The sequence below is a fragment of the Pseudopodoces humilis genome, chromosome 1 (genome assembly GCF_049639895.1).
Source record: "Pseudopodoces humilis isolate 2021_Gansu_Grassland_sample_001 chromosome 1, ASM4963989v1, whole genome shotgun sequence".
Classification (NCBI taxonomy): domain Eukaryota; kingdom Metazoa; phylum Chordata; class Aves; order Passeriformes; family Paridae; genus Pseudopodoces; species Pseudopodoces humilis.
In genome coordinates this window covers 41,172,378-41,199,500 of record NC_142200.1, presented here as the reverse complement: position 1 = coordinate 41,199,500, position 27,123 = coordinate 41,172,378, and the positions used below count along the sequence as shown (strand labels likewise).

At 37.3% G+C, this 27,123-nt stretch overlaps 1 protein-coding gene across 2 annotated transcripts; it reads left to right on the top strand.

Annotated features, from left to right (window-relative positions):
* The first annotated feature begins 318 nt into the window (after positions 1-318).
* Positions 319-26,915, top strand: UBE2V2 (ubiquitin conjugating enzyme E2 V2). 2 transcript variants are annotated; one of them, XM_005517173.3, is made up of 4 exons: positions 319-415; positions 17,017-17,162; positions 20,349-20,474; positions 26,052-26,915. In XM_005517173.3, the coding sequence occupies exons 1-4, from the start codon at positions 400-402 to the stop codon at positions 26,196-26,198; spliced, it is 435 nt and encodes a 144-aa protein (XP_005517230.1). In that variant the 5' UTR covers positions 319-399; the 3' UTR covers positions 26,199-26,915. The 2 variants fall into 2 exon arrangements, with proteins under 2 accessions (XP_005517230.1, XP_014111493.1); XM_014256018.2 differs by lacking the exon at positions 319-415 and adding an exon at positions 8,461-8,479.
* Positions 26,916-27,123: the final 208 nt, after the last annotated feature.

Genomic DNA, 27,123 nt, shown 5'->3' with positions numbered 1-27,123 from the left:
CTGGGGTGCAGGCTGAGCGGAGGTGGCAGGGTAGGGATGCAGCCACGTGAAATTGCTTCCCAGGTGTCAGCCCGCACGGGAACAGACACAGCGGGTGCCTGGAGAGAGACGCGCATGGACAGGGGCTGGCGAGAAGGACACAGAAAGAGGAGAGCACGCCGGGTCAGCTCGCTGCCGAGGGCTCCCGGGGGAGCAGACCCGGGCTGGCTCCTGGGCTGGCTCCCGGGCCGGGGGCGCGCCTCGGCTGCCGGCCCCGCCCCCTGCCCCGCCCTGCCCCGCGCGCTCCCGCGTTTCAGGGATGCGCCTCGTCCTTCCTGGCGGGAAGTGACGGAGGCGCTCCGAGGGAAGTGACGCGCGAGGCGTGCGGGCCCGCACCGGTGTGGGGGGGGCTCGGACAAGATGGCCGGATCCACAGGTCTGTGAGGGGGGGCTCGGTGGGCCCGGGAGAGCGGGAGAGCGGCGCGCTGGGCTCGTGCTGGGGAGGCGCCCCCGCAAGGGCCCGGGGCGGGTCTCCTTTCTCCGGGATGGGCGGGAGAGCTGCCTCCGACGGGAGAGCCCCGAGTGGGGAGGAGTTGTCTTCTGACAGGGGGAAAGGGAAGCTGCAGGGGCGCCGGGACAGGTTATCACAGAATCCCAGGTTCACTTAGGTTGAAAGAAACCTCTGAGATCATCGAGTCCAACCTGTGACCGAACAGCACCTTGTCAATTAGACCACAGCACCGAGTGCCACGTCCAGTCTTTCCTGAAGCACCTCCAGGGACGGTGACTCCACCACCTCCCTGGGCAGCCCCTTCCAATGTCTAACGTGAAGAAATTCCCCCTAATTCACTTATGCCCCGGGGCCGATCCCTTCCTTCCGTGGGGCAGCGACATCCTTGTGAGAGCCCGGCCTGGGGGTGCGTGATGGGAGACAGGGCTCCGAGTGCCGGGGGAGGGAAGAACTGACCTGCCAGGAGAAAGCAATGGATGGACAGATGCTGGTGTACGTGAGGAAGGGAGGAGAGGTTGTTAGCCTGGCAAAAATGCTGCAGGAAAGAAAGATTTGTACTGAAGATTTGTCTCGGTACTGGATGAGCATAGAGGACGTGGTATAGTGGTATATAAAATAAAGGATTGTCTGTGTCCCCTTTTTATTCGGGAGAGAGTGGCTTAGTCCTGTGCTGTGGTTTGGGACAAAGGTACTTCACTTTGGTAGCATAGTGGGAAGGAGGAGTGGAGCTCTCCTCCCTATGGCATTCATTGGAGCCAAAGGGTCTCTCTTATAGGCAAATTCAGGGGAAAGGGCTGGCAGGCATCCCACAAAGCCCGTCTCAAACCATCACACCCTGTGCAGAGCGTTGGCATGGCAGAACATTGTGGAAAGTGGTGGCAAAGAAAAGGACAAGAGTACTGCTTCAAGTACTAAATGTAGAAGCACAGTTATACTGTCTCAGTTTCATTTCATGAGAGGCTTGAAATACAAAAAGACCTTTCTCCCCGTGTTAAAACATGAAGTCTTCAGGGGCTTGTTTCTTCTTCTGTCACCCCTGAGACTTTATAATTGGGATTGATGGACCTCAGGATAGGGGAATTAATTGATTTCAGCAGCTAGTCTAGGATGAATGTTGGCCACTAATTTATTTCTGCTGCCAATCCATTGGATCATTGAGAGATTGGGACTATAACAAAACATAAGAAGCATCTGTATATTTAAACTGGTCTTGGTACTTTGCTGTTGATTCTGTGAGGAAAGCTTGGGCAGGTTTTGGGTTTTTTTTAAGAGGAGGGAAGAGTCATCTCCAGTTGGTCATATATTTGGGGAGGTGGGATCTCCAGAATAGAATTATGATAAAGTTGCAACAAACTGAGTTATGAAGTAGCTTTTGCAACTGTGTGGAAGAGCAGTCCAAAAAGATAGCTGTTGCCTATGATAAACAGAGCTAGAATGGATATATGTTATATATATTAGGGAAACCCAAGTATTTGCTCATCTGGGAAGTACTGAATTTTATTTTGCTAGGATTCTTTTTTACTTTTTTCCCTGTTGTCTAAATTTAAAAGGGTTTTATTATGGAGCAGCACTGAAAGACTTCATCTTATGTCTAGGCTCTCACTGGAGATTTCCTGTAATACACTATGAAGTAAAGTTTGTTTAGGTCATGTATTGAGTACTGGCACTTGGCATTCAACTTGGCTAATGTAGAATATCAGTTGCTAAAACTTTTTGTAGTGAAAAAAGCTATTTTCTTCCTACTTCAACCCTACAAGAATAAATATTTTTGATAGAACTTCGATGGTTTCACTACTGTAAGTGTTCTTTGCAGTCTTACAAAGAGTTATTTTAAAATCTCTTACATAGTTAGTTAGGGGGGTTGCTTTTGACTTAGAAATGCAGCCACACTTAAAGTTCATAAAAAGCAGGAGATGTAGGAAACTTTTAATATGTGTGACTGCTCCAAACAATGTAAAGGGCCAGTACTGCATGTATGCCTTGTTGAAGAAATTAAATTAAACTAATTTGTTGTAGTAAAATGGAGCAAGCAGGCTGAATCATCAACAAAACTGCTGGGAAAATTAGTCAGGCTTCTAAAACAACATATCCTTGTGGAGGAAATACTGTGACTTTTTATTGGTACATACATGGGGTGGGGGGGTGTTTGTTTTGTTCTTTCCACATAGTATGCAAAAATTCAGACTTCACCCAGAACTGCTCTTGCCAGGAACCTGTGTTATAATAATTTGTGGAGGAGGGAAGGGAATGGTTTGCTGTAGACTTAACTTTGTTTAGACTTAAGATTTAAATCTGTCTAGCTCTATGACTTTATTCTGCTCTTTCTATAAAGTTCAACTTCATAATTATTTATTTCAGAAACAAAATAGAAATGTTTTGATTGCATGAAGTCCAGGAATGAAATTCTAGCCCCAAGGAAGTCAACAGCAAAACTTTTACTAAGGTCAAATGTTTTACTTTTATCCCAGAAATTCCTTTCCTGGGCTTGCAAATTCTGTAGCAATCATGTAACAAATCATGTGCATTTAACAGCAGAGAATTTAGTTTGAAAATTGCTGTTCTTTAATGTGTGCCAAAGAAATTGTATATATATCAGTGTTACATTGCTGTTCAATAAGTATCTTACCTGCTTTCTAAAATCACTTGTAATGAGTAAATTTTACGTGTAGATGCTGCATGCTAGGAATGGATATTTGTAAGCTGCCATTTGATCTGAAATTGCAACTCCTTCTGGAGCTGAAGCTGGATCTAGATTATTTGTGTGGGTACTGCTGCAGGTCTGGACTTAAACAAGTCAATTTTTTAGAGAAGAGAGCAGCTATATATAATAATACATAATCATCCAGTTTCATATTGCTTAGCTAGAGATTCAGTCTGTTAATGTGTTTGAAAATGCATAGTAGAAGATGTAAATAAACACAGTTTCAAGTTAAAAGAAATAATTCACTCAGGCATACCATTTAAACATCTCTTGTGTATCTCGAGAAAAAGAAACAGATAAAAAACGTCATTATAAGGAGTAAATTCAGGAGTTAATTTCTGCATTTTGAAAATTTGTGTTTCACTTAATATTACCTTATATAGAAGGCTATACACCTATCTAAAAAGCAAATGTTTCCTAAAGGCATTGATGATGTCACTAAGTGGTTAGAATTTATGTGGGAAAATACGAGAATTGAGGCAGCAGTGTCAAATATGCTGCTGTAACTATGGGCTGCTAATGCTTTTGTCTCCTTCCTCTTCAACTGAGAGCTTCAGTAGCTTGGGGGAGGGTAGATAGGGCTGAGTTAATGAAAATTGCTCTTGGTTTGTTGAAACTGGGTGCTTAGGGAAGAAAAATTGACTGATCTACAGTCAATTGAGATATATGAGATTCCTGATTTACTTCTAGTATGTAGTCTTGAGCAAGCTTTTTTAAAAGTGTGTTTGAAGCTCTGTGGCTAGATCCCTGTGAAATATTTCTTTCCTGGAAAATCCATAATTTAATATCCTGTTATTCTACTCTGTAAGGATGAAACGGCTTCAAGGTGTAACCTAAGTTGCCCATGCAAAAATGTCCTTCCCTTTGATTTTATAGATGATTGATTCTGTGAGCAGAAGTGGCACAGTGCACGTCAGTGCCTTATTTTAATAACTTTGTTTTTTACTTCTATTTGCAAATGTTTGGTGGTTGTGGAAGCAGTCCTAAGTGTGCATGACCAGCAGTAAGGAAGCTGGTATTAAAAGTGATGGGCTGGAAGTGGTCTTGAGCGTGTTCTAGACTCCCTGAGGTGTGAAGTAAGGACTGAGTGTGCCATTCCTAATGGATGGGGCTGTTGTGGTTGGTTTTCGTTTATTTTGCATTGAAAGCTGAGATTTTTTTTCTTCCTCTCTTAAAATTCTCAATTGCAAGATATTCTATAATGTGAGATATTTTGCAATACTTTCTCTTAAATGCCTTGAAACGCTTCTCATCTTCGTTCCAAATCGAGCTGATGTCTGTCTGTTCTGTGCTTAGTAGGGTAAAGATTTATATCCTGTATAGGAGACACCTAGATATTAAGAGCCATTCAGAGCAGTAATAAGGGGATACATTCATCAGTGGGTTGTAGAAGCAATGATTTAAAGACCATTTTTTCCATGTAGGAGATGTGATATAATTTAAACTTAGTGTCTAGAAAACTCTGCACAGGTAGGCTTCTCTTTTCCTCTGACCTGTTGAATGTTCGTTTCCTTACTCTTTTTTCTCCTTGTTGAGGAAATAGTTGTCTGTTTTCTATCCATTGTGTTCTACCTTGAAGGATATGTGACTCCCTCTCATTTTCTTTTTTATGCCACCACCATATTGTTCATTTATCCAGAACTGGCCCAAGAAATCAATTTAAGAGCTTTTTAGAATTTTACAGGCCTCAAAATTTGTTCTGTGTTAGCTCTGTAAGCACAGACTTCTTGAAGATGCAAGTAATCAAACAAAACAAAAGAAGTAAAATACTGTGTTCCATGAGGCAGCAAGTACTCTGTGTGGAGCATTTTTCCATCCTGTCCTATGCACAAGGAATTGCAGCTATGATTGTTCTGCCTCCTTAAAAACATCTTGACAAACCACAGATAAATTCAGCTGGGTTGAGAAAAGTTTAGATTACAAATGGCTTTTAACCTATATATAGACCATCGGTTCTTTCCAACTTTGGGGCATATATAGGCAAGATTCTCTGTTTCTTCTCAGAGCTTTGCCTGTATCATTTTCCTGTCTTTGTTTCTGGTGTTTTATAACTTTGTCTTTGAATACAAACCTACTTATGTCTTGCTGCCACAATAGCTGTGTAAGAGTGTTCTCACAGCAAAGCAACTTCCTCTGCAATAAAAAAGTGGCCTACTTTGTAATCTGTTTGTTTAAGAGCTTGTTTGAAATTCAGGGATGTTATCAGACATAGTATTGAAGCCTATCACCTAAACTATTCTGGAAAAGTTTAGCCTGCATAAAGGTACAACAGAGTTTCAGGAAGCTATGCCTTTCAGCAGTTGGAGGCAGATGGTCCATACTATAACCTAAGCATGCATGAGAAGACTTCTCATCTAAGAATTAGATTTCCAAGTCTTATGAGTAGTTGGTGGAATTGAATTACATATATATTTGTTAGTGTTTGTGTTTTGCCTTATGGAAGATTTTTCCAGAGGCAGGGTTAAATACATGCTGTGAAACTGTTCAGCCTCTTTTTGTTAACAGACCTTTCCTCTCTCTTGTCCCTATTCTTTTTATCTGCTATTATCTCTTCTGTTATCTTTTATTATTATCTGCACTACTAACTCTTTTTATCTACACTATAGCTCATACTTCATCTTGACTGAAACTGAATGTAAAGTACTACATCAGCTATTCCTGTTAGGTTTGTTGCCTTGTCTCAGTTATCCTGTTGGAACCTCAGCACAGACCATGGAATGACAAGAAAGTGCTGTGGGGAAAGCGTTCAAAGTAGCCTTGATTTAAGTATTTGGATGGGTTTTACTATACACTGTCCTGCCCAAAGAATGTTTTTCTTTGTATTAGTCATTTGAATACACTAATGAGATATAATTCAAACAATATTTTGAATTGAATCACTGCAGAAACTTATGATTGTGAAGCTGTCAGACTGCTTCTGAATAACATGAGCTTCTGGTTTACAGCGTTTTCAAAAATGTGTGATGATTTAAGTCTGTGGCTCTAAACCATTTCTAGTTAGCATTTTGGAAGGAGTGGAATCTTCAACACTTAGAACTTCAGAGCTCTACAGTCTTTATTTTAGAAGGATGAGATGCTTCAACTAGATTTAAAAAATAGTCAGAAAAATAATACATTCAGTATGCTCTTTTAAAAAATTCTTGCATTAGGCATATTTAACAGCATAGAGAAAAAGATCACTTCCCTCCATTATGTTTGTGACTGTTCATAAAGCATAATATTCATAAGCATGTTTGCAATTTGCTTGAGTAAATCAAAACATTTTGCCCAATACATATAAAAGGAATGTCCTTTATTCAGTACATTCACAGTAAAATGTCCAGTTTTATTCGTATAACTTAAAGTTTTTCCAGAGAAGGAATTGTAAATTTTCTTTCTTCTCATTGAAATGGAATGTGTGATCATGTAAATATTAAATAATTTGAACTTTTGAGTACCACAGCATATAGAAAATAGCAGGCTGAAGTATGACTCACAAAAATAATGTAGGAAAATAATTTAATAGCAGTTCTTTTTACTAAATATGTGGTGATTGGTGCATTTGCTGATTATGTCCATAAGTGTATGCTTACATGTGTAACTGAAAGAATAACATTATTTCTTTTATATAGATAAAGGAACTGTATGTTTTGGACTGTGGATAGATGCTGAGTCATGTTGGAAAAGACCTTCATGCAAATGTTAGAACAACTGTTTGCTAATCGATGACTTATAAACCGTTTAAGACAGCTTTACAGCTTTACTAGACTAAATCCTTGATGCTACTCATGTTATCTGGGTCACACATTGTACTTTTAACTTTTAAAGCAGACCCTGGGAAAGCTGTTTCATGATGGGATACTTGGCTCTGCTGGGTTCCTGTAGTTTCCTGCTCCTCCTGTCCCTTTATCTGGAAAAAAAAGTTTCTATGTCATTGTAATTTAAAAGGTAACTTAAAAAGTATATGTTTCAAATATTTTTTTCTCTCTGCCAACACAAAGTCAGGTTTAAAATGCAGCTTTCAAAAATGAGCCTTTTTAACTTTCATTATTTTTTTCCCTGTCATTGTTTAGCTTTGTGCTTTTAAAAATGGGGTAATTTGTACTAAACAAGTTTGGGGGTTTTTAACTTCTGAAGGTAAAGATTGGAAAGATTTCTTTGACTTGTAAAATCTTGATTCCTTAGACTATTAAATCACAGTTAATATTGCTGGTGGATTTTGAAGTGACAGATATATTTTCTAACTTCTGTTTGCTGGCTTCATGCCTTACATTGTTTTGTACAAAATTGAAATAGTAATTCTCAATTTGCTAAGCATCACAACCTGCCACTTCTCATTATCTATCATTTCATACGCTAAAACATATGGGAAGGTGGTTGAATTATTTAGTATCTCATGTGTTCATTCAGTGGTTGACTATAAAGAGTTAAGTTTTAAACCGTAGTCAGCTTGTGCATTTCCACCCTTCACCCAAACAGCCTGGATGTCAATTGATGAGTTATTTAGTGATTTAACTGTTTAGTTTTCTTAACAGTGTGAAGCACGACTGGTCATGCAGTGTCTGAGTTAATAGTGGTCTTGTTTTTAACAAAAAAAATGTGCTTAGATATAATACACATTGATAAAGAAATGCCACTAATATTGGAGCGAATTTGTAAAATTACTTTTAAGCAATTTGCACCAGTTTTCTTTTGGGATTCCACTCCAGTTTAGTGGGTTTTATGTTATGGTTTTCTTTTTTTGTGGTAACTGTTTTAAAAAGTTTATTTGGATAAGGTATTTTAATTACTTAAAACATTTCTGGGCATTTCTGAAGGTTTGGGTTGTTTTTCTGTTTTCCCTTCTCCCCCCCTTTGTTTTTCCTACGAGCTTGCTTATGCCTTCTCTATTATGTAGTCTTCACAACATTTGTATCTGTAGTGAAGCAAGCTTCTTCATTAGTGTAATTTTTATGAGCACCATTAGTCATTCCATGCTAGCAGCAGTGCTCAAGATGATCGTGTTTGTATGAAAGCATACAGACAGAGTGATGTTGTTGCATCCTTGCTAATAAAGCTGAGTTCAGCTGGAGTTGCTCTCAGTCTGGACTATATTTTGTGTGTGCACATACCCAGTCTTGACTGCTCTGTGCTTCTTCTCACTGATGTGCATATGAAGACTCTTGCTGTCATTTACTGCTGTACCTTGTGCAACTTTAGGGCGTGTAGGGTATTGTTGCTCCATAACAAATCAGAGGAGTGGAGAGGACACTTGCAAGTTGGGCTGCAGGAGTTGCGGAATGCAGGTTTTCAGTGAAGCGTGAACCTTGGTAAGAAGAGATGGTGGAGAATGAGGAAAACTTGATGGAATTTTTGAGAGATTGGCTCCTTCATGGGTGCTGGTCAGAGGTTGGAGCAGCTCTGATGAATCAGGTAGCTAATAGCAGCTTCACCTCCAGTTGCTGCTCCTCTGAAAAAGGTACAAAAGTGGAAAGGGGTGGCAGTGGGGAGCAGAAAAGAGGGAAGAGAGGAAGAACCGTGAGCATGGTTAGAAGTGAATAAAAACTAAACAGATCTGTTGTGTTTTCCTGGGAGACACTGACCATCACAGGAAGAGTCGTGTCCATAGGGCTGCCTTCAGGAAATTATCCAGTGGATTTTGGAACAGAATTGGTAGAAATCAAAGTTACTAGAAGGAGTTAACTCACTTCCTTTTGGTTACTTGGAAGGCAAGATAAAAGAAGGGAAGACTTAGGTGATGCCTTGGTAACTTGGCTAATTGTTTTGTTAGTAATTTCTCACACTTTAAAATAGAATTAATAAAACCTCAAATTGTACAAACTTTTCCCTAAGGAGTTTTGTATTTGGAATATGCACTTTGCTGGAGAACTCAAGTTTGAGGTCTCGTCATTCATAGCGTGAAACCATATTGAATAAATTGATGTTGCTTTTGCAGTTTTTATCTGCTGAGATCTCTTACTCCAGCATCAAGATTTGTGGTTTAAACCATTTTAACGTGTTTGTAAATCAGGTATGTGTCTACAAATCCAGCTACTAATGGATAGCTGTCCACCCCAGTGAAACTAAAGCTAGCACTGAAAATGTCATTCTGTACAGAATTTATCATTTTCAATTATTATTGCTAGTAGGTAGTTGATAGTGTCTATGTTATGAGTATGCATATGAAGTGGAAAGCCAGGTGAAAAAAACTGCATCTGTAAATCAATGTTATCTTTATTGGTTTTTTTTTAAGTAGTGTTAGTGCCCTGCCCTAAAGAAATAAATACGTTTATACCTGTCCAGCCCTTTTCCCCTCCACCAAAATCTGAATACTGAGTTGCAGTAAATGACCAAGACTTCTGCTGTATTAACAGTTTCTCATTAGCTGCCTTAATATAAGCCATATTTAGAATGTTTATGGCTATGGCTGGACTGGAATAGAAAGAAATTCCTATGAAAGTTATTTTCACGCAGCCTAACTTAAGTTCTGGACTGTGCCTATTAAAATACTACCAAATGTAGGATTTCACTTATGTGAAATTAATATAAATTTTCACCAATATAATTCTGAAAACAATTATTACTTTACTTCGCTTTAACCAAAAATGAGGTTTTAAGATAAAGTGTTATAGCTTTCACACTGCTGCAGCTCTTTATTGGCTCATGCTGGGAAATGTTACTCAGCAAGTGGCATATCTTTATATGAAAAAAGCAAAACCCAAAACCCGATTAAGTGCATACTTTAACTTCAGTGTGCACGGTTCCTAGAATTGCACCTCTTCCTTGAAGTCTGTGTGCTTTCAACATATTTAATTTCAAATATTATAAAGGAAAAGAGGTTTACCAGTTACGGGGCTCCTACATAGTGTTTTATATAAATATATCCATATCCATATAAATACATATATATATATATATGTATATATATATATACACACACACACATATATATATATGTATAAATATATATATATATATAGATAGATATATAAAAATATATAGTTTTAGTTCTGCAAAGATGTGAAATAACCCACTTAGTCCTTACCAATTCATACCTGTTCAGCATTGTAGCAAAACTGGCTCTGAATAACAGTGAACATTGAACACAGTGAATAAATGGCCTTCTGCTCTATAGTGTTCATTGATGTACATCTGCTTAATTGAGATGTGGAGTCTTACCTTCTACTCATCTCCTATTAATTCTTCAAGTTAGTTGTCTTGGTTCTTTCTTTTGGGATGAATAATTTCTTTCTATGTGGAAATTAATTTTTACCTGATTTTGTTCTTGAACTTCTATTCCTAGAAAATTTCCATAGGTAAGCATAGTTAAATCTGCAAATTCATTAAGACTAACCTAAACTGGTGTTGCTTACAGCTCTGTGAGATGCAGATTTGATTAGTACCTTATTCCTCATCCTGATCAATGTGCAGGGACCACCTATTGCTGCTAAATACCTTGGTTTCACCATTTAAGTTAACATAGTATAGGACTTCCCCAATTTAAACTCAAAACTGTTAATACAGAATATTCTGTTGCTCAAATTTTGTTGCTTTGGGACATACTTGTTGGAGAAAGGTAGAGAAAAATAGGTAGAGTAATGCAACTTTAAAGTTGCAAAAAATGCAACTTTATGACTGATATAAAGAATTATGAATTTGAATTTTACTGAAATGTATTGAAACTTTCCTGGTTATTTCCTTGGTTATTTGAAACAGTGATTTTACTATGTGTGTAGTAATGTGATTTTAAAACAAGAACAACAAGATAGCAAAGTCCATTATTGAATTGCTGCATTCTACTACTAATGCCAGCAGTGGAGTTCTATTATAGACAAAACCATCATGTCCAACTTGATTGTTGTAGTAACTAGGCAAGTTACACAAAATATTTCAGAGTTTTGGAGCCTGGTTACAACGATCAACCTCACATTAACTACAAAATCATTATGGTACACCGGGGAATACACCTGATAGTAGGTTCCTGATAGTAAGGCTTTTCTTGTGTGTATTTTCAGAATATTTACTAGGCTAAAGAGTATGTGATGTGAGCAGGGTAACTGGCAAATGAGAATATACATCAAGTTTACAAAAAAAAAAGCTTTTTTCAGAGGAATATCTTCTGCAGCCAGAATAGAATATGTTACTATTTAACATGCCCTGACCCTCTTTCCTCTCTGCTTAATTTATTTTTGTTTGTTTTGTTTTTAATGTATTGGCCATTTCAGGGCCCATTTAAGGCTTTGGTTGTTTTGTGCTCTTTTTGTGGGTGTGTAGACCGTTGTTTTTAGTGCAGCATTTCAGGTTTTTACTTCATTTTGTCCAGAGCAACATGAATTGCTCAGAAACTGAAAGGAACAAGTTGTTTTCTCTGTGTTTCTCTTTGTATTTTTTTTCTTCCTCTCCCTGCCCCAGGAGAAATTGTATTAGGGCTAGAAATTTGCAAGACTGACGTCCTTCTCCCCTTTCCCTGTCCTTAGGAAATACTTACTTTGCTGCGAGCCTGAAGCTGATAAATGGAGTTTGAGAGGTTTTTCTCTTTGTTACCAAGCTGAACATACTTTTCAATTTCTGTTTTGCTGGAAATCAGTGGGCAAGAGCTAACTCATATATTCAAAATTCATACTATTTCATATTACAGACTCCCTGACATAGCTATCTCAATCAGGAAGAATAGCATCCCTGACAGTATCTGACTGTGTTAATGTAAGATTTTTTGATAGCACTTGTTCTTGCTTGCATATTAGGATTTGTTTCTAGAGCTGTCTATTGGAGTGTTGGTAGTATGGTATGGGGTGTGCTGGTTTAACTATAGTAAAAGTGCTCCTGGTACTGATGTAACTTTCAGGAGTGATTGAAGTTAAGAACTAAGGGAGATTTTAAAAGAAACCAAATATTGGTATGGATATTGTTATGGACAATTACATAGTTTTGGGTCTAACAGAAAACTTCGCACTTTAGGCTGTGAGCCAATCTGTTAAAAATTTGGGTTATGGTTCGCTTTCGTAACCTGCAGGGACAAGAGCAGAGTGTAGGTTATCCCACCCTTGCCTGTTACACAACAAATAATGATTTGATGTATGAGGAGCTTGGACTGCCAACTATTTGCAGGAGTGTGCCCATGTGAGTTGTTTAAAAATGTGATTTAATGTATCCAGTGAGCTCTGTCAAATCAGACATAAGTGTACATAAATGCGACTGTGTGTTGTGTCTTGGTGCTGATTAAATAATTGTATTACTGAGTGATCTGACATTACCAGCTGTGGAACTCTGTCTAGAACTGCTCCATCTAGGCAATTCTCATTTGTTACTCTAGTGAAAGTTGTTGGTGCTATTAATGGACACTGAAGACCCCTTTTTATTTTCTTTCCTGATTTTTGTTTTCCAGATTATGCAGATAAAAGCTTAGCTATAATTTTTTTTCCTGACTTGTCCTTTGTGGTAGTGTGTTTTTTATTTTTATTAACTTGGTGATTTAGAATATAATGTCTGAAGTGGCTCCATATATATGAAAGTAGACTCTCATGCTTAAATTACAGGCTTTGTTTACTGAGTTTTCTTTCATTCTCTTCTAATTCCAGAATATTAAATTCACTGATAATTCCACGGATTTCTGTAGCCCAGTTTCACAATTAAATTTTTAAATTAAAAAGTATTGGTATATGTAAGCATGAGTGATGTATGCATTGGTATATGTAAGCATGAGTGATATTTTGTTTGTTTGTTTGTTTGTTTAAGTGAAATATATTTAGTTCAACTATTTGTGAGAATTTGGTAAAAATTGTTTGGCAGTTCCTGTTACAGTTTTTGGGCAGGAGTGTCAGGAGTACAGGAGTACTTTTTGTAAGTAAAATCCACAGTGAGGTGATCTTTGTAGCTAAAGTGAAGAGAGGTTGGTGGGTTGAGTGTTGCTTTCGCTTTTTGTTTCATTAATCTGGATGAACCCATCTATGTTTTCACACGCAGAGCCTTAGTCCATCGTTGCCAAGGGCTGTGCTGAATGCAGTGTTGTATTGAGCTGTAAATCACAGCCTGCTGAGGGGAATTTACCATGCCTATAGCTCTGCCAGTGTTTAAATCGACAGCTTTAATCCCCTTCACTTGGAAGTGCAAGGTTTTAGCTGAGGAGTTACAGAGGGTAAAACCAACCTGTCTGTGCCAGTCTGAAGCTGCTTAGTGATCCCATCAGCAAGTGGCACTGGGGAGAACACCTGAGGTCTGGCAGTCAGCTGAAGAATGGTGCTGGTTTCTGTAATTTCATACTGCTAATCAGCTGCACATGAGAACAGAACGATGTTTCATTGTCCAGATTCTGTAAATGAAATAACGATTCTTACTCAAATTCAGTCAGGAATATTTCAAAGTTTTTAGCAAATATTTGGTGAATTGCATTGTCTGGATTAGAGATAAAACTGCAAGTTATGTACGCACTATTAACATGCAGTTTAGAGTGTGCCTTCTGAAATACCTGAAATAGCAAGGAGAAGAATTTTTTTACTTTCTATTTATACTAGGAGCAAACTTAATTTTTTGAAAATCCAGATCATCCTTGACTGGACTTGTGGACAGAAGTTCTTGTTTTTTACTGGGAAGATGGCACAATCTCGTAAATGAGTTGATTTTGTTTTGTGCAAATGTTATATAGCATGATGAAGGCAAGCATGTTGAGTGCAATAGTGTGCACAAGGGCAGGAGTGGATGCTCAAGACAGTATTTAATTTAATTATTTAATTAATTAATTTTGCTGGAGATTTCTAAGTATAATTCATAGTAAGAGGTTGTTTTTTGTTTGTTTTTTGTTTGTTTTTTTAAATACACTGTGCTAATTTTTAAGGTATCCTGTGTCACTTGTCAGAAATCTAGGAATAATTGTTTTCTATTAAAACGTTCAGTAATTACTTCAATTGAAGTTTGAAGTATTGATGATAAAACGTTAATCATATATGTTAGTGGGTTTTGGGAGGGAGAGTTTTGTTTCTATTGACAGGGTTTTGTGTGCATGTGTGTTGGGTTTTTTGTTGGGGTTATTGTGTATTTTTTTTAACAGGTGTTTTTGCTCTTATTTTATGAAAGTAGACTCTCATACTTTCATAAAATAAGAGAAAGTAGTGTTTTGCTACTTAGTTCTAGCAGTGATAAGAATGTTAGTATGGGGAGCCTGGCACTTGCTCTCAAATGTCTCTTTTCAGAGCAGATCTAAATTATTTTTTGGATATGTTCTGGAGATTTCCCAAGTCCTTCACTGCTCCCCTTGGGCAGATATGGGAACCAGTCAACACAGATAATATGATGGAAAATATGTGAACACAGGTCAGTTCATCATAAGGGGTTGTTATTTCCTAGTAAGTGTCATCTCCCACAGTTTAATGTGTTGGGTATAATTTTATGATACAGCTGAGTCAGTGCAGTGGCTCTTTGTCACAAAAAGCTCCTTTATCCTCATACCCATCGTTTTGCAAAGGAAGGCACTAAGAGACACAGCAGTCAGCTCTGGCATTTGTTGTTCTTTTTTCCTGAGTCAATTCAGTTGATTAACTGGTTGGATTTGATTTTTGCCTGAAGGAAAAATAGCCTTTTTGCTAAATTAGTGTGACAATTTGGCTAATAGAGGAGCCTGGTTAGTGTAAGAGCAACAAAGTTCTGGGAGAAGGCATGGAACATCAGAACCAGGAGCAGTTGGGTCATCTCAGTGGTGCTGAAAGGTGATAGCATGTAATCAGAAATAAACTTAAATCCTGTTAGGTATCATCTTTTATGTTCTTTTTAAAGAGCTAAACTGTGATTCAGAAATTCTGCAGTCAGAGCAGGGGTTCTGAGAAATGATTGATTTAAGCTACTGGGGAAGCCTAAAGTAATGTGTGAATGCTAAAGTACCTGGGGTTTGTGGGTGGAGGTTGTTGTGGTTTTTTTATTTTTTTATTTGTGATTGCACATACCAATCAGAATCTATTCAGTCATGTGATGCAAAGCAGAAGTTTATGATTCTGGTTTGGCAGACTCAACTCCATGTATGAATGTGGAGTAAAAACTTTGTGGGTGAAGTGTGATTGCCAGTTCTCACCTCTAGTTGGAATTAGATACATAAATATACAGACTTAATGTTTATCACAAATCAGAATGGGACCAGAGGAATGGGAAAATGCATTTCAATGCAGGATGCAGGTTTTTAAAAGGCTCTATGTCAAAAAATTGAGATGTGATCTGCTTCTTGATGTACTCTGGTGGTGCTTTCAGTATGTGTGCTTGCTGGGCTGGTTTGTTAAGCTGTGAGAAGACTGGCCAAAATGGATAATTTTCTGCTCAGTTAACAAGTGGAGGTAGCTCAGTATGAACTCAGATGAGTGGCAGTACCAAGGCAGGACAGAAGGTGAGGCCATAAATGAATTACTTAATTTCCTTCCACTGTCCTGATACTATACCCATAATGCTTTTCCCTGGGAATTTGGAGAACTTGAAGACAATAGTTTCTGCAGTTTTTAGAAGCCTCTCCCTAGTCTGTGTTACTAAAAAATTAGTTTTAAATGCTACTTAAGGGAAGTTATAGTTCTGCAAGATAAGTTACTTGAAGAGTTGCTAAAAGGTATGTGTTTCTATGCTGGTCCATATATCTGTATCTATTGTCTGACTAAATAATAATATAGTATATTCAAACTCCTTGTTTCTTACATAGAGACTACTTCGAGTACAGACTAGGGTAATGTAAAACCTGAAATCACAGTGATATGCAAACCTGAATAGCTGATATGCAAAATGGTTTTCTTTGACCTTTATATTTTTCAAACTTGCTAATAACATCGTGTGTATCCAGTCTTAATTTTTAGTTTTATGGAGCACTTGGATTCTTACAGTTCAGGAAAGGATGTCTAGTGAATATAATGGATAATACTATAGTTGTAAGAAGCTATAAGAAAAAATAAATAACTATAAGCAGCTGTAAGTAAGTGGAAGTTTTATGGCATTATAATATTGTTACTACATCATGGTGTGTATTTTATTTGAAAATAAAAGCATTTCGTGATTGCATGCACAAATGTTAATTACCTTTCTTCCCTCAGTGCTGAAGTACCATTGTAGCTTTGATGCTGTAAAGCAATTGAACATCCAGTTGTTTAATATCTATCAATATCTGCCTTTTTTCCATGAATAATAATAAAAATCCTGTAATGATAGTTTGGTTAGTGACTATTAGTTGGTACTCTCTAAAGGCAGTTAATCTTTATATTGTGTTGTGAATATGTCTTTATCTCTAACAATTTAATCAATGCTTCTTTCTCTGGCAAGTAGTAGTATTAATCAGTAGATTAAAAAATACTTGATTTTCAATTTGTTTTCAGATATTAGTTTATTGTTGGGTTTTTTTAAAAACAAGTGAAATCAAGTGAAAATATTTCAATCTTACAGTTGACATTGATTATCTGTTATTATATATTATATATCTATATATATATATTACATATCCATGTTAAATGTTACATTCTTTAATTATGTGTTGGAGTAAATTTGCCATATTGACTTTATATGTATTCTGGTTGATTAGAACTCGACAGTCAATTGATTTTGAAATGTACTGGATCTAAACAGTATTGTGCTTGGAAAAGAGAATCTGAACTAAGCCATGTTAGACTAAAGACGGTTCTCCTATTTTCTGTTTTATGGCTTGTATTGGTATTATTTGGTGGTAATTAACTTCCAGTGAAGCAGTTAGTTGCTTCAAAGCAATTAGACTGCTAAATAAATTTGTGCAGGTAATATTTGTTTGACTTGGAAAATACATTCAGCAGTTGCCAGTGTGTAACATATAAAAGCAACAAAATTGTTTAACTTCTCCTTAATGTGAGCAGTATTAATTGCATTTTTCCATTTTCTCTAGTTAAAGTACCTCGTAATTTTCGCTTGTTGGAAGAACTTGAAGAAGGGCAGAAGGGAGTAGGTGATGGTACAGTAAGCTGGGGCCTTGAAGATGATGAAGATATGACGCTCACCAGATGGACAGGAATGATTATTGGGCCACCAAGGGTAAGTGTGATGAAATAAAACATTTTTGTTAAGTTTTTAGGCAATTCAAGCTGCAAAAAAATGTTCTACAGTGTAAAGGAATTAGTTAAAATTCAGTGTATGAAATTGTAGTAGTGTATAACTCCTCACTTTCTGGCATATAAGTGTTTTCAGGCTAGTCTGCCCTGTTTCTGCAGCTGTCTGTAAGACAGTTGTTATTTGAGACCCATTTTACTGAGCTAAGAGTATATTCATTCCTGTATTTCCACTGTTACTGAACATAAGTGTACATTGATAGTACAATAAACAAAACAAAAAGTAACTGTCTTTCCCCATTTTGTCATATGTGCCTGGTAATTTCAGTTTTGTAGTAAACTGGCAATATATTTTTAGCTTCCACAAGTTTTATCAAATTCTCTCTCAGTATAAGTGTTAGAATTTGTTGAATCATACCTTAAGACTAGCAGCTTTTAATTACCTCTCATCCTTCTGACCTTTGAAGTTCTTTAGAATGTTATTTAGACTGATACAACTTGCAAGAGAAGTAATCACCTCTTTTGTGTATCAGCCACATCAGATATCAATGGAGACATCTTGATTTATTGCACACTTTCTCCTAAGTTACAATGTCATTCAGAAGATCAGTGTGTAACTGAGACCTTTAAATGACTATGTCTAAGTAGCCCTAAGTTAGCATGTCTTCCACTGCTAGAATGAGAACTATATTGTATGTCCCTTGGTGCTGCAGGGCTTATGGAATGAACTGTCTAAGAGATCAGAACTCTGCCTCAGTGAAAATAATGTCTTCCAAAGTAGCAGAGTTCCAGAGATAGATTCAGTGTAATTCAACTTTCTTTTGGAAGTCCGTTGCCACTTGCAGTAGACTGGTTTGAACACCTGAATGACTTTGCTGAGCTCTTAAGATTTGGGTGCAGTTGGGAGAGGACAGGTTTAAAATATAATCATAATGACTGTATGCTTTGGATATTAGCTTCTGTGGAATCAGTGTTTGAGTACATTTTGAAGAAAGTTTGTAGTCTAATGTGTTGGGATAAAAACTTGAAAATTTGACCTAGCTGTCATAGGGTCTCCCTGGCTCTCCAAAAGCCCTCCAGAACTCCCTATGACTGCTTTCTTGTTAAACCTAATGTAGACTACTACACATCTTTGAGAAGAGATTATGATGTGCATAATACTATGCTTATAATACTGTTATGTAAGGTCCCATGTGTTTTAAAAAAATAATAAAATTACTCAACCTGGCTTGGGTTACACTTTGAGTCCTGGTCAATTTGTAGTTCTTTGATTTTATTTTCTTTATAATAAAGACTGCATGCAAATAATGTGTCTTGTGCTATTTCAGAGACATGCAGCCTTGCAGATAGAATGACTTGCAATATGTAGTGACTGTAGAGAGTGGAAGCCACCAGTTCACAGGCCAGTGACAGCACCTTGAGAAGAATTGCATATCAGGGTCTGTAGAAGATGAGTGTTTTTTGGAATTGCCTGAGTTAAGTAGATGGTGCAATTAGGCAAAACATGGAGAAAGTTGCTAATATTGTCAGTGAAGTTCTTCTCATACGTGGTGTCTACAGTTGTGCAAAAAATTTGCTTATCAGTTTTTTTTCTTGCTTCATTTGAAAGGTGACCAACAGCAAGAGAGGAGGGCAAGATTTGTTTTGGGTTAATGGAAACATTTTTCTGACTTCCAGAAAATGGGATTTTAGTTTTTTTGGGAAGCTGGCCAGGGATGCCTGGCTTGCAGTAAAACAATGACTTGATAAATTGAGCAAAATTGATAAGTCACCTGCATAGGAATAAGGGAATGAGAATGGGTGCTGTTCTTGGGATTTTCCAGAGTTGTGAGCAGAGTTATATACATTTTGGCCTATTTTCACTATAACTGACAGCATCCCTCTCTGGGGAAGTAAATTGTTTTGGCTGAATGAATAATGAGAATTTTAATCACTGTGTTTTCTTGCTGTGGTACCAGCTACATTACCTGTAGCAGGACAAGATGACTTTTATTTGGCCTTGAGCTGTTAATCATAGAACCAGAATGTTAAGGGTTGGAAGGGACCTTAAAGATCATCTTGTCCCAACACCCCCTGCCAGGGACACCTCACACTAGACCAGGTTGCTCAAGACCTCATCTAGTCTGGCCTTGGACACTGCCAGGGTTGAAGCATCTGCAACTTCCCTGGGCAACCTTGTCCAGTGCCTAATTACACTCACAGTAATGGGAAAGAATAACATCAAACCTTTCGTTTTGCTTTGTTTCTTTCTGACCCGCTTGCTGTTCAGTCTCCGTGCCTGTTCAAAAATTATGGTACACAGGGTGCTTCACTAGTTTTGTTTCACTTTGCATTTTAATTAACCGCAGACTCTATCTGTTGTGCCAGTGCGAAGTCAGGTGTAGAAATGGAGTTCATGTTCCTTTTGGATCAGAGAAACGTGCATCAGTGACCAGCAAAGCACTGATCCTTGGCATGGCCTATTTGATAAGATTAAATTAAATAGTACTATATCTAATTCTAATGTGGCTTTCTCAAAGTATACTTGCATTTAGAGTTGTATGTACCATGGTCACTTTAAAATGACATCTGCAAACCAGCAGTCACTTTACTGTCCAAGCTCATAAATCCTCCAATAAACCAAGTAATTCTCAGCTACAGATATTTCAGATATTTTCTGTAGTGATAACTACTTCCAGAATATGTTTCTTTTACAGGTTATATTTTTACTTTGTTTTTGGTTGTATCTTAACTGTTGAGTTATTGGCATCTCCATCGTTCTCCATTTCCAATTTTTTTTCAGTGTTAGGTATTTCATTATAGGGGAAGGTGGTGATTTTCCTAAAGCTAATTGATTTCTCCTAATCCTGTATTGTGCCACTGTTGTTTTGAGGATGCAAGTGAATAGAAAGGATGAGAGTAAATGTGAATTAAAAACAGAATTGTATTAAAACTTGTGTATGGTATAGTCAATAAGCAGTGTAATTTATGCATAATCATGAAGTAATCAATATAACCTAAACAGTGAAAATCAGTCAGTAATCCAAGACCTTCAGTTGGTACACAATGGTAACAAATTTATATTTATTTTATATTTCTTAATCGTTATTCCTCTTGCCTTTGTTCTGTTCTAAAAAATTTCTTAATATTTAGCTTTCAGTGAAATGCATTAGTGTGTCTTTTTGCTTTCTAGACAAACTATGAAAACAGAATATACAGTCTGAAAGTAGAGTGTGGACCTAAATACCCAGAAGCACCTCCTACAGTTAGATTTGTAACTAAAATTAATATGAATGGAATAAATAATTCCAATGGAATGGTAAGTTGAAATGGTAAGATCAACTATATTGTTAATTTATACTAAAAAGTATTTCCATGAAAATCAGGTGAGGAATATGGTTGTTGGACAGGGATTTTGTATTTAATTTTTATAATACAGATTTAAATTGAATTTTGGTGGCCTACTACTTTAAATATTTTTGGCTTTTTGTGGCTTACCAATGAGACAAACATTATTTATATTGAGACAGTTGTTTCTTTTAAATGAAGATGAAGGTTTTAGTTTTGAACAGGAGAACAGTAAGTGTTTAAGCTGTGTGTAGGTATTTCCCTCATAATACTCTTATAAAAGGGGGATTAGTTTCTTATTGTATCAGGAGTATTACAAACTCTCTCTGATGTTTCCACTAATTAAAAATGGAGGTTATTCCTGATGAGACTCATTCTGGGTGTATTAACTCACCTGTAATAAACTGGTGTATTTATACTCTTGTTTCCTTTGTACTGGATTTATTCAAATCCAAGGTGATTCTGAACTTTGGTCTTAAAACCTTTCGAATAACTGGTAATCACTTGCATTTTAAAGATCAATTGCAATAAATTGCTTTCACTGATCCTGCAGTTAGGGTGGAATGAGTTCAGAGATGTCAACTGTGGCAGCAGCTCAAGCAAGTTTGTTACTCTGTTACTTACCAGATGCTTAAATACTGTGAGCAAATGAGGTGCCCCTTTGCTCGGAGAGAGGAGGTGTGAACTGGCTTGCGTTTTCAGTGGTGTGTGTTCGTGTATCAGCAGGAAACATAATCACATTTGTGTGTGCATTTGTCTTTAGCGAATGCAGAGTAATTGGGTTAAGGTAATACCTAAAGCTGCGATAGCATATTTGGATTTTAAATAATTTGTAAGATTTAAAAGAAAGATGGACTTGCATTTCTGTAATTAACAGTACTGAGCTGTGAAGCTCAAGTGTCTCAATAACTGTAGCGGGGAAAGAGGTTCTCAGGGGATCTTTTGAGCTGTTGTAGGTTGTAGAGTAGTGTTCTGGTTGGTCATCTAAAGCTAGTGCACTAATACTTCAGAAATAATGCAAAATTACTCTGAAAATACTTTTATGTAGCTAACAATCTTACTCTACCTGAAGATCCTGTTAAAATTGCTATCTGCAAATTGGCTCATGCCCTTAATCACAGCTGTGGCTTGTTGTCTAAGGGTGTGTGTTTATTGAGAAGCTGTGAGAAGCAGAAGCTGCTTGTAGTATGTTTGGAAGATGATTTTCATACCTCTTCCTAGGACAATAGGAACATGTATTGTTGTGATTCAGTGAAGAGCTATGCTCTCATGGCTTCATCTCTGCATACCCCAAGATATAGGTGTTTGTTTTCAGAAGCAGGTACTCAGACTAGCAGAGCCTGAAGGCTCATGTTTACTGAAGCCAGTAAGTTTGAGCTTTCGTTTGGAGAAGCCTACACTTGCTCAGCTTGCTGAGAAACAAGGTGACTACTGTAACAGCAAATCTGCCTGGTCATTTTAAAAGTACTGTTCAAATTGAGCCATTGTTCCAGGAAAATTTGATTTGAATGAGTTAATAAGCTTGCATCAAACCATCATTAATTGTTCTCCCCAAAACATAAACTTGTGTATCTTATGAAGGATTTGCTATGCAAATATATAACTTCTTTTTCTAATGGATTTAAATAGGAATGAATAGTATTTTTAATTAAAAGAATTTTCATAGGTAATGAATTTAAAACACATTTATTATGTAATTTTTAATGTGGCCATTGTCCTAGTGTCTTGCATTTTATCTTGTCTTTGTAGTCATTAAAGAAATGGTGAAATAAACAGTGGGGGCATGTTCAGCATTCTGGAGCAGTTAATATTGCTGCTTCATGATAATTCCTTCATGTTTCCTCCAAGCTGTTCTCCTGCTTTCTGGTCATCTTTCATTTAATATATCGTAAGTGGCTTGCTGCATTCATCTGCAGACTTCCTGTTCTGTCCATGCTTCTGCATGCACCCTGAGTTTTGACATGTGGCCAGCTTTTGGTCACATTGCTTGTAGATGTCAGGAAGAAGTTGTGGCTTGCTGAAAAGAGACGTGAGACAAACAGCAGCTGAAATTGTTTTATTTTAGCAGATTATGCTCAAAATATTTGTAATGTTGTTAAGGTGGGCTTGTGTGGCAGTTAACATCTGTGGAAAAGTAGGGCCCACACTGGGAGTTTTAGAGGGTGATAATTTCTCTTGAGTTAGAGTGTGAGTGGTGGAGGGGAAAGATGGATCAGTGCAGTTACTAGGGATCTAAGAAACTATTCTCATACTGCCCTGTGGGCAGTGGTTCTCAACTTTCTTGGCTTAAAAATCCCTTTACACTTCGCATGAAAATGACATGTATGTAAAGAATTTATCAATACTAACAGGTACAACTTTATTGACTTTCTGGTTGATTATTCTGTGAGAGAAGAGTTTGTAAGTAACTTTTCTGCCAGCAGTGTATCTTCAGGAATCACTGTTCAGTAAATTTAGTGCAGGAAAGGAGAGAACTAATTCAGGAATATTTAAAAGACTTAGATGCTCTCAGGCACCATGTTAAATTGTCTTTTCTGCAAGTTAGTTTTTTATGGGTTTTTTCTTTTTAATTTACCTATGGAGCTTCTGTATTTGTATACAGAATTAGATTACTAAGGTCAGAAAAAACAGTCCAAGTACTGGTGTAGAGATGGACAAAATGCTTTTATGTGCTAATGTCATCACAGTTGTAAAACTGTAGATTATAATTTTTAATGCTACAGGGTCTTTTCTCTTGGAGGCTTAGGTACCACATGTTGATAAAACACAGGTTGCATTCTATTGTGCTGTTTGTTTTCCTCTTTTCTTTTGAGGTTGTCTGACTTTTGCATCTGTGATAGTGTTCCACATCAGTCTATCTTGCAGGATTTGCAATCGCTTCTGTTTATTTAGATACCATTTACAGCTGGAAGTACTTGTTTCATTTTACATCACTTGGGACTCTCAGCTGTAAATCTGTAAGCTGTCCAGTGACTGCTTTGAGTATGTTCGCTGTAGACATTTGCTACTTGTTGAAGTTACTCGGAACATGATAAACACTGAATACTTTGCATCATTGTGTTAAATAATTTGTTTTATTTTCAACTGTTTAGAAAAAAATAATGCATTTTATGTATTGCATCTCTTGCTGCTATTCAAGTTTCTACTGTGGTGTACCCACCCAATAAAATATTCTAAATAAAATGGTCTTCAGATTGCAGTTTGCAGTTTTATTAGCTTTTATGTGACCTTGAAATGTCTCCCTCTGTGTTCCAGGGTGTGCTTTTGAAAATTACTTAATGCTTTTGTGTGATTTGAACATAGTTTGTGTCACTCTCTTAAATGTCTTATCATTGTTCTTCATAAAGTCAGTTTATTATGCACTAGCTTGGAAATTATTTCTTCAAGACAGAAAACAGAACCTGAGCCAAAATCTTTACTGCTGCAAGATGTTACAGAAGAAGTTGGTGACTTGCAGAAAAGAGACTTGAGATAAACAAGCAACAAAAATGTCATGTTGCAGCAGTCTTTAGTCAGAAAACATTCATAGCAATATTAGAGTTTGCAGTCTGTGAGTTTTTTTTGTTGCAAATTCACAGCAAAAAAGAAAAGCAAGAGGAGCTTACTCTTAAGTGATCAGCTCTCGTATTCCAGTCTTTGTAGAACTGAATTCTTTGAACAGCAGTGGTGGCTGGCTACTGTGTGCTGTAACTGAGGCACACATCCTGACCTGAGGGAGCTGACAAAGGCAAAATTGAGAAGCAAGGAGAAGGAAAATAGTGTGAAAGCAGAATTTCCAGACTGAAGGTAGATGTTCATTTCTGTAGTCCCAGAGCAACTTCCTTGTCTGCCATTTTGCCTCCCATCTACCATGTTAAGCCAAATCCCCTTTTAAAAAAGTAGTAATAATACAGGAATTACAGTGATGATTTCACCAGTACTAACTTTAAAACCCTTTCTGTATTAGCTCCTACATTCATGTATTTTGAACTGGCATGATGTTGCTGCATAACAGAGCTTTTCTTTTGATGCTGTTTTTCTTTTTTTATCAAATGCTTGCAATTATTATTAAGTAACCTGACTGCCATTCGTACTGTAGCTTCATGATACACTGTTGTTGGCAGGGTGTCAGTTGAAGCAGAACATTGCGTTAAAAGAAATGCCTTTAAGTGCTGAGCTGTAAATAAGGTCAAGGATCCTGCTTAGGGACTTCTTTCCAAGGGGGTGTTTTAAGCTGTGTGGATTCTGTCAGTTCAGTTCAGAAAATATTTCCCTGTACATAGTTTACCTGAGATGATAGGCAGTAGCACTGTAAAAGGAACAAGAGAGGGAACAGAAGTTTCTTGGGATAGTATTGCTGCCCAAGCCAGCATGTTGTTAAACCTTGGCCTCAGTTTCCTCCTACAAAAAGGTTTAGTCTCATCTGGTGTTCTGAAAATAGTCTCACTTCAAATAATCTAGAAAAAAACATCTGTGTTAACATTCTTATTTCTGATTCCAGGTTTTTTTTTCTTTCAGCTTGCCCTAATTAAGATGGGATAAGAAACTTCTTGATGTTTTATGCTGCCTAAATCATAAAACAATGGTTTCCAGCACTCTTGTAGCCATGTGGGCTGCAACTCTACCAAAGGAATCCAGTAGCATGCAATAGCCCTATTCCTGCCCCAGGGCCTGCTTTGCAGTTGCACAGCTGTAGGCCCCTCTGTGTTAGGTTTCTTCATGCAGGGGCTGGAACTTAACCTGCTGCCAAAACAATTCCCAGGATGACTTTCAATTGCTGACTTTCCTATGGAAACCTCCCCATTATAATATAATTGTGTAAATTGTCCCACAGGTTTTATAAACGCATAGGAGAAGTCCCATGTCCTTTCCTTTCAGTTCATATTCCAGTTGGTAAGTGATGTACAGTAATCTTCACGGCTCCGTAAGATGACTTACTGTGAGAAGGATGCAAAGAACTAAGAAATGTCTGAGCATTACAAATCAGTTATTTCAGTATTTCAAGACATTTCTTAGTACGTGTAGTGGCTCTAGATGTATCAGAAGCACGGTGTAATATCAATGTGAAAGAAATCACTAACAATACTTGTAGCAAAGAACTAGTAAGGGAAATGTTCTTTTAGAAAGGTGTACTATGGACTCTTGTGTGGCAGGTTCTTTTAAAGAACTGAGAAACATCCAGGTGCATATATTAGCGTAGTGAAGGTGATCACTTGTTTCTTTTTTGGGGGTAATTTGAAAAAACTGTAAATTTTGCGAGATAGCAGCTCCAGTTTTGCAGTGAACAGTTTGCTGATGTCCTCCTCCCCTCCTCCTTTCCTTCTCACTAATATAAGTAGCAGCACAGATGGAAGGGTCCACCTGCATGGATTTTATTGCAGAATCTGTATCTGTGTGTAAGTATATAGTGGTTTTCCTTAAAATAATTTAGGATCACAGGGACTTCATGCCACAGAGAAGGTGTCAGGGAATGCTTAGACTGTTTCATAGAGCAATTAGGTCGATAACAGTTATTTATGTAGAGATTTTGTGTTCCATCTTAAATTAGATTTCTCTCTTCTTTTTCCAGGTGGATGCACGGAGCATACCAGTCTTAGCAAAATGGCAAAATTCATATAGCATTAAAGTTGTACTTCAAGAGCTAAGACGTCTAATGATGTCCAAAGAGAATATGAAGCTTCCACAACCTCCAGAGGGACAAACTTACAATAATTAATTTTAGCTGATTCTCAAACTTCTGTCTTAAAACAACAACCTTCTACTCATGTAATGTCTTGATTAAATCTCACAATGCAAACACCCACACATTAAAGAATTTCAGCTGGTATACATGACCTGGACATTTGTAAGAATATATATAATATATGTATGCCCAATATGTTTTCAGGCACTATGGGAGAAAAAGGCAGCACAATTATTTTTTTTCTCTTATTGAGGCACTGTCATTTAAGCGTAAGCCTGAAATAGCCTATACTTGGAATTCAGGTTTTACAAGATGAAAGCATGACAGAAAGTGTCAGATTGCTGTGGAATAATATATGTTACTGAAAATAATTTCTGGAGAAGGCAAAATATAAATGGCATGCTTTATCCATCTTGCTTAGTAAAAGAGCTGCAGTTAAATTTGTTTTAAGGTAGCAGGTACAGTGAATACCGTTGCTCATCTTGTTTAATTTTGCAAGGGTGTGGGTGCCGACTACTAGTAGTGTCACAAAGTATGTTCAGGATTGTTTTGATACCTGTATTTATAAAATGGGGGGATTAATTTCTGTTAAGCAGCTCCTGTGTTACATGTATTGGACATGGCAAATATTTGTTTACAGTCTTTGTTCTAATAAACCATGCATTTAAGTTTTAGTGAAACAAAGGAAATGTATGGATATGTGATTGAGATTAAAGTTAGTCTTAAAATGTAAATAAAATGTGGAAAGTGTCTGAGGCTGTGCCATTTCTATAATAGTCATGTAATATATGTACAGTAACTGGCAGAAGTAGTGGAAAGACAAACATAATATTGCTGCTGGTGTTACGTGCACCTTTTGTTCTTATCACTTTTGTATCGTTAGTTTACTTGAGAGGTCAAGATATTCCATATGTTGCAGGGGAGTAAGTTCTGTTATCTGTAGTATCAGTTCTTTAGA